The sequence below is a fragment of the Rhinolophus sinicus genome, chromosome X, assembly GCF_036562045.2.
Source record: "Rhinolophus sinicus isolate RSC01 chromosome X, ASM3656204v1, whole genome shotgun sequence".
Classification (NCBI taxonomy): Eukaryota; Metazoa; Chordata; class Mammalia; order Chiroptera; family Rhinolophidae; genus Rhinolophus; species Rhinolophus sinicus.
The window spans coordinates 1,329,716-1,338,053 of NC_133768.1; the positions used below are offsets into that span (position 1 = coordinate 1,329,716).

The following is an 8,338-nucleotide window of genomic DNA, read 5'->3' on the forward strand; positions in this document are numbered from 1 at the left end:
ACAGATTATTTTATAATGCTATTCCAAAAATAATTTATCCTACTTTTTATACACACACTGACACTGTTTCAACTTTTGTATTATAAACAATGTAATTAATTGTAATGATTGTTTTTTATTTTCTGCATTTTATGGTATTTTAACATCAATGGGTCAGGGGCACGCTGGCTGGCTACTCCTGGGACACTGCTCCTACCAGGATTAGCCAATTCCTAGAGGCAGTCAACAGTCGATAGATGAATCTGTTTTTCTTATACAAACCAATAAATCGCAAGTCCATATCCCCAAACACCTCCTCATTTAACTCTCACACACCAAGAGAATATTTTCTCTGCCTTAAATCAACCCATGGCCAGGTAACAAACAACTAGGGAAAGTCTCTATGCCCCAAACCCTACTAGAATAATTCAAATTAGCCAATCCTAAAATGTTTATCCTATTCTGCCTTGCATTTCTGGAGGAAACTCCAAAAAAGTTGTGGCCTATGCCTTCCTCTTACCCCTCTTATCTGCCTCCTCAGTGACACTGATGCTTCCTCCTGTGACCTTGCGTGTTGATGTATACCTCGTTTCTAGGGAAACTGTATCATTAAAACTTTTCTTTCAATGACACTTATCGCTCCATGTTATCATTCAGTCACTTTTACAAATTAAGACCTGGGCACCCCCATTTGTTGCATACTATTCTAAAAGAGGAATTAATAGAAGTTAAAACAGGAGGATTAAACATTTAAAATTTTAATAAAAAAAAATTTAGTACAATTTTTTAGTACTACCACCTGTGCTCAAAGATACCTATTTCCTCATCCTTGACACACTTAGACTTTTTGCCAATCAGTTATATAAAATAAAATATATAGCTATTTTATATTAACTTATTCAGTAGGGTTAATATAAGAGAAAGCTTGAAAACAGGTTTTGAAAGAAGATTCCATCAGGCATGGGACTCGTAGATAGCATGAACATTATATTCCTATAATTTTACATTATATATTATCACATTAATTATACACTAATTATATATAATTATATTACATACATTATTCTACATACATTATACTATATACATTATTACATATTACCTTAATATACAGGTTTCTAGTAAAGCAAATGCCTTTTAAAAGAGATTGTTTTAAAATACGAAATGACACCGTATTACTCTTAATCTTTCAGACATATTATTATTCATTCCTGTATTACATACACTTACGCGTTAAATGGAAAAGATGTGTTCGTCCTCATAATTTTTGTTATTAGCTTTACTTTTCTTTTCTGCTTTATGTATAATTTACTTATATTTTTTCTTTAATGATTTGAAAGTACACCACCTTTTTGTAACCATACAGTTTTGAAGAATTTAAATAATTTTTCCAGCAAAGCGGACAATCCAGTCTTACCAAAAAAAGTGTCTATAGATTGAAAAAATTTTGTACCTGTGGCTGGCACTTACAAATTTCAATTTTCCTAATTTTCAAGTTACAACAAGCTCCCTTTCTTACTCAATTTATTTTCAGACACTTACTGTTATAAAGACCTAAAGCACTAATTAAATTCAGAATCCATCTAAATTTCAACAACCAGAACTCGATCACTATTTCTTTTTCTAATGCTAAAACATTTTAAAATACAGTATTACAATTATTTACAAAATATCTTAGGATATATAACTTAATCCTAATTTATTTTAAGACTAGAAACTGTGAGAAAACTTCTGAGATGTCTTAAAGAACAGCTAGCCACAGGTGGGAAGAAGAGACAGGGAGAGTTCATCAGTTAACATTGCCGTGGACGAAAACTAACAGAAGACCGCTCAAGGTCCTGAATGCATGTTCAATGTTTGAATCCACTTCCAGGAAGCTCTTTCAACTCTTACCTAGAGAGAACACCCCACCACCAGACATCACCTCATCCTGCTCACCCATAAAGTTCCCAGACTGTGGCCCACAACCAATCCAGAAACAGCAAACACTTCTTCCTTACACATTATCCACCTGGCCCAGAGGCTTCTCCCCTTCACTTTTCCCCGCCCCCTTATCTATAGCCAACTTAACTATTTTCCAAACAACTTCCATTTTTCTTCCCCAAACTCATGGCACATAAGAGAACCATTAACCTGACAGCAGACATGTTTGTATTTGTTGTCACACAGCAGCCTACCCATCCCCTCATACCTACCCCTAAAGAAAGGAGAGTCTGTGAGACTAATTCCTTTCAGGGACTTTGCTTCATCTTTGTGCTTACATCTTATGTCTCCGTTTGGCCCCGGAGGATGGCTGGTTAGCCAATGACGAGTAAGATTCCCCACGGCGGGGACAACTCAAGCCAGGCACAGTCGAGTGGGGACCAACAGGAGAACCCACAGGGTTGATAGAGGTGGGCATAGACCCCCACCTTCCCTCTGGTAAGGAGAGCTTCTACCTTTGTGGCGGCATTCCTTCCCACAACTGTCTTGGGAAGAGTTTCAGTGGTGTAGTAACATCAGTTCTCCATCTATCCATTTCAGTAAGTTTCAGCATAAAGATTTTGTTTCTTGGGGAGCTACATCATGAAACTGACCAGGTTAGCTGTTTGCAGGCAAGGGTAATTCCTTCAAACAGTTTCTTTAGTATAATGTGTGAAATTCATAGACCTTGGAGAAAACAATGTTGCTTTCTTGTATGTGCATCAATAAAAGCCACAAAGCAGCCCCCTTAAAGGGCTCTGTCCTTTAAGACTGTGAGGCCCTTGCCCTCCTTCATAACTTTCTTGATTTCTGTTTCTTACTTTCTTAACCCTTCCTCACCCCTTCTTGTTTGTTCACTGCCTGTGTTGCGCTGGACGCAACATCTATTCTCCTGCATTTGGCCCTGCTGCTACTGGTTTAGACTGTGTGACCCAGGACCTGGTCCTTTCTCTGGCCACCATGTGGTTCAATACATACTTACATTCAGAGAAACTTTCAGTCTCCAAGGCGTTTTACAAAAACATCTAAATTTTATGAAAATATGTGACATATAAAACAGGCTTAGCAGAATAATAAAATTTAAAACTGTATTGTTTATATTTTTATTTTCTCTATATTATGTTTGACATCCTGAAAACCTTGCTGGCTGGGAAGGGACTGCTTCTCTTAGGACAGCCAATTCTTCCAAATAATAAATGACCCAGCAGAGAGCATGCCTTTGGTATGCAAACAAATCAATCCAGAGCCATACTTCCTCTGATGGCTTACGCTCCAGATGACATTCCTTTACCTTAATTATCCCAAGGTCAGGTGCTAGGCAACTAAGGAACAGCCCTATAGGTTAGAGCATGCTGAAATTGTTCTGACTATCCAATCCTAAACTGCCTCCTGAACCATGCTCATGCTTTTCACTGTGGTCTGTGTGGCATGCCCTGTTCCTGACTACAATAAACTTCGTTTCATGAGCCTTTCTGTGCCACCTAAAAAAATAATTGTAGAGTGGGGTTGTGGAAACCATCCCAAGATTCATAAAAATTAACCTATATAACGATGTTAAAAAATTGTTTGCTTTCAAAAATTTGTAAAAACTACGAAAATACTGCAAACCATAACCATGAAGCAACATAACTCATTCATTTTCAACTAATTCATTCTTGAACCAGCAATAAGGTTTTAAAAAAAAAAAAGTCTTATAAAAATAGAGGGTCCCCCAAAGTAAATAATAGATGAACTTTGTAATTGAAAGGGGAAAAAAAAGAGGCACTCACATCAGGCTGTAGTCTTTTTGCCCGTCGACTATTGCTGCTCAACTCGGAAGGCTGCACAGACTGTCTAAAGGGAATACTGTGCGGTTTATACTCCTTGTCTTTTTCCTCACTGTCAAACGGGTGAGTGTGACATTGCTGAAGATAGTAAAAGAAAATCTAGGATCAGAAATCTAGGATCCAAAATTAACAATCAGCAAATAAAGTGTTCTTTCATTCTAAATCTGACAAGGAAAACTGTACTTTTTAAATTACACAAACCTATCCTCTCATTCTGTGGAATGACAGAACACGTATCATGAGAATTCCTCTCCATGTAGAAGACTATGTTTTACATACATCTTGACTTATGTATCAGCAACAGAGCATAGCAAAGAACATGTTCTTGGGAATCAGACTGCTGGGTTTCAAGTTGGAAATTTACCCTTTTACTTTTACTTGTTTTGCTTTTATTTTTCCTTTCATTTTTTCACTTTTACTCTGTGTGCACTTTGTGAATACAAAGGACCTCTCTGTGTTCCAATTTCCTAGATTGGAAGGCAGTAATAAAAACACTACCTCTAATGCAATTAGGCAGATTAAATAAAACATGCATTTATACACATATACACAGACACATTTTTGAGAAGTGCTTTACAGATAAAACTAAAAACATTATTATTTAAGATGTCAGCTAAATCTGTTCCTGCTCCTTTTTAAGTTAAGCCCAAGTAACACCAAGGTTTTATCCCTAAACTCTTTTCAGCTGAACAACCCTAAGATAGTTTAGTAATTTTGTAAGATCATTATCTAATATCTTTTGGCTTAAAATAGGAACTGCTTTTCTGTAATTTCTACACCAATATCTTGACCATAAAAAGACCCTAGTAGACAAAGGGAAAGACCCTCTAAGACAAAGGGAAAGGGCATTCTAGTTCTCACCTAGCTAACCTAGAAAATACAAAACTTTCTCATACAAGCTGAAAAATATTTTCCAGAGCTTCCTGGAATTTGTGATTCTACCAGGGAACTTAAGACTCTAAACCTTGACAATTCAAAAGAAAGGCCAACCCAGAAAAGGGAAGACAGCCAAAAGAGCAAAATCATATCAGGTCCCAAAACAAATAAAGGCCCTCACCACAAGGTTGGCTCCAGACTGAAACATTTCATAGGGGTAAATGATGCGTTCATAATGAGATCGTAGCAGGGAGCCAATGTTTTTGCCTGGAGGGTAGTTGAGACGCTGGGCAATTCGGGCCCATCGCCGGTCCCTGCAGATGGCTTCATAGCCCCCTTCCTCTATCACAATCTGAAACGGTAAGAAAGCATGTTAAGTTACTGTGAGCCAACTGGAAAGACCTAAAAATAGCAATGAGGCTTAAAATATAAATAGTGTACCAACCATTCCAGCAAAGATTTTGTCAAGAAATGCTGGCAGGAGCTAACTTCTTCTCTTTTCTGCTCAGAGACACAATGTTCAACCATAGACGGTCTCCCAGCCAAACTTTTCTGCTTGCTTTTACTTTTGAAAACAGAACTACTCTTACCTTACTAAGGCTGTAGAGGTCCAAGACCTTCCTCTCCACATTGGGAATTTTTAATGAAGAACCTTGGAATTCCCAGAATTTTGCAATTTGGTCCAAATAGTTCAGTTTCACTCTGGTCTGAGCCTGGGGGAAAGAGAGCCCTATGAGGCTGGCTTACTCCTTAACCTGATTTTGGTCCAGCATGAAGTAGATGTACTACTATTGCTCGGAATGACCTACAGTTCTGTAGTAGGCAAAAAACTCAAATACACTGATTCTTTAACCTGAGAGGAGAGTTCAGAAAGTGAAGCCTAAGAAAATCCTTCATCCTGAAATTAAAACATTACCCTTGGGCTTAATGAGGGCTGAACAAGACAATTTAGGCTCAACCTAGTCTCTTCCTTAAGATACCTATTAGGAACTATTAATAACTAAAGGGAATAAGAGATTTTTCCATTTTATGTCAAAAACCTGGACATGAAATCATTTTCTGAACTATCCTTCTTTTACCCAAGTCATTTTGGAGCTGACCATAGTAATAACTTACAAGAGCGGGAAAAAAAAAGCGCCAAACTTTCATATGTTTGCATATTTAAAACTAAACTGAATACAAACTCTTGACTGATTTAAAAAACAAGTTTTGCTTCTCCTAATCACTGATCCATTCCTAAATACAGTCTATCTTATTCAAAAAGAACAAATATAACCACCAGCAGTAGCTCGATATTTAGGAGACCATATTTCTGCCCCAAACTTTGCTTTTGCTAAAGAAACAAGGGAAAATCCAAAATGATAAAATATGTGTAGGAAGAGAAAAAAATGGGAACGGTTGTATCTATCTTCTTAACAGCTCTATTTTAGATCATTCTATGGCAGAAGAATGTCATTCATCTCCAGAAACTTAAATCCTTCATGTCTTGGCATTTTGCAGAAGACTTTCTGCAAGATCAATAAATACCCCAGGAAATAACGGAGCTAGGGTTAAAATCAAAATACATTTGATTTCAAAACCTAAGTTCCCAATAATACTGTCACAAAACTAAAGTAAAACAGAATTGGTGTTCAGATTCCACTATAAAGAAGTGACTTCCCATTTTACCTCTAGTTCATTTAACCTCTGGATTCTAGGAGTAAATCTGAAGTTGTCAACTTCTACTGCAAAGGGAGGCTGCCAGTCCTAGAAATAAAACAAACAAATCAAAACAAAACCAAAAAAATAAATAGAATGAATCATGGCAAAGTAAAAGATGAAGATGATGAGAACTAGAACGATCTGTTTCCACTTTAATATCCCTTCATTTAAGACACCTGGTTGCTATTTTTGCCCAAGGCCTCAAATGGTTGCTACTTTAACATCAGATAACTGGAGGCAAAAGTACTAATCCAAAATTTACCTTGGTATGGCTCCTCCAAAAAAGACCAAAAAAACCCCAAACAAAAAACAAATCCCCATTAAAAAAAAAACACAAAAAAAAAAACAAACAAATCCCTGAAAGCTGAGTTTAAAATGAATAAAACATCTCAGTAGGGGTTGGCCCATTAAGGTTATAAGAAAGGTCCTTAACTGAAAGTGAAGACAAAATACAGATAAAAAATTGTTAATTTTCACATCTAGACCATTATCTCTCCTAACAGACTGCAAAGACTACACAGAAGTACAACTACTAATATTGAGAAAAGCATAACCATCCAAATAGAAGAAATCCAATTTTGCAATCACACTGAGTATCTAACAAATGAGAAGTATGCTGTGAAAGAAGTTGAACCTACTCTGGATATCGTATTAGTTTAAACTGATAGTTTAGACTCCTTTCAGTTTGCACGCTTAATTTAATCAAACATCTGTCTCAATTAGTAGTTAGGAGAATATGAGATCAAGATGAGAGGTGTGTTTAAGTTAAATACCAATGTAATCGGTGGCAAGGATTCTACATCCCTCCCCACTCTTTTCCGTTTGTCACACACACCCTCCTCTTATGACAAAAGGAAATCTCAGGCCTTGTGGTTAATAAAACAAATTCATACATTTGCTTTTGCTTCAAGTATGTATCACGTACTTCTGAATACGTTAACTTTTCCTTTCGCTTAAGCGTAAAACATAAAAATCCGTCATATTTTGTGTAATAGAGGCAATGTGTAGAACCAATTTCAGAGATATTTATAACTCCACGGAGTCCAGCTACAAGATACGAGCTTTCTCACGTGTTCTAGTCAGACGCTAGCAAGATGAGAAACGAGTTTGTTAGCCCTAAACCTAAGGCCTTGTTCAGCAGTACCGAGCCCCGACGCGCTACGAAAACGCCACCCCCACTGCAAATTTTGCTTCACTTACTGCGGGCGGACGGATCTTGCAAATGCCCGACTTTTCGGCGATGGGCCTGATTTTCGCGATGTAGCCAAGTGGATCTCGGAATTCGGCCCAAGTAGGCTCGAACACCGGGCACTCAGGCGGCGGTAGGAAGCCTTCGGTCCCCGAGTCCATGTCGGCCCGAATACTAATATGTAAAATATGATTTGGTCTTTCTTCAGTGGTACACGGATCTACCTAGCTGAAAACTAAAGCCCAGGGACGGGGCTTATTTATTACAAAATTCTAATTTAGTATATGTAGCTGCTTACCAATCACCACAGCTTTCAGTTTTACAACCACCATCTTGACTCTCGAGCTTTTCCGGTTTCTTTACAGCCGTGTCATTCCGCGGATCGATTCTTAAACGTTCAGTGAACTCCAAACCTGAGAGACCGTCTGCATGCCAGGTAAAAGTTGAAAACAAGAAGCGAATTCACCAGAGGAAAAAAACCATCACAAACCAGCCCACTCGAAAAATATTTAATAGTTTTACAACCTAACAAAAAACAATATAAATAGAACGACCGGATCTTTTTAAAATCGGAACACTGCGCATGTTACGCGTGCGCATTACAGAGCAAGACCTTAAAAGGGACTAGTGTGGACGAGCGAAGGTTTTTTTTCTCAGAATATTTCGGTTTTGCAGAAGTTGCGACTCAAGTGAGTGCTCCTTTTTTGTGTGCGAGCTGCGATGACGTGAGCACTCGTACAGTCCTCGCAGCACTCTTCAAACACGTACTAGGTTTCCAGTTCCCTACGTGGATCAATGGGAAGGA

At 37.9% G+C, this 8,338-nt stretch overlaps 1 protein-coding gene across 6 annotated transcripts in view; it reads right to left on the bottom strand.

Annotated features, from left to right (window-relative positions):
• LOC141569607 (lysine-specific demethylase 5D-like) overlaps positions 1-8,077 on the bottom strand; it is a 44,203-nt gene extending 36,126 nt beyond the window's left edge. For 3 of the 6 annotated variants that reach the window (XM_074323422.1, XM_074323421.1, XM_074323420.1), the window contains exons 1-5: positions 7,545-8,075; positions 6,312-6,389; positions 5,234-5,356; positions 4,825-4,995; positions 3,711-3,845 (exon numbers count right to left, since the gene is read on the bottom strand). In XM_074323422.1, coding sequence (XP_074179523.1) covers positions 3,711-3,845; positions 4,825-4,995; positions 5,234-5,356; positions 6,312-6,389; positions 7,545-7,694 — 657 coding nt within the window. In that variant the 5' untranslated portion in view covers positions 7,695-8,075. Of the gene's footprint in view, positions 1-3,710; positions 3,846-4,824; positions 4,996-5,233; positions 5,357-6,311; positions 6,390-7,544 lie in introns of all 6 variants that reach the window. The other 3 variants (XM_074323423.1, XM_074323425.1, XM_074323424.1) reach the window with 3 other exon arrangements.
• Between the last annotated feature and the right edge of the window lie 261 nt (positions 8,078-8,338).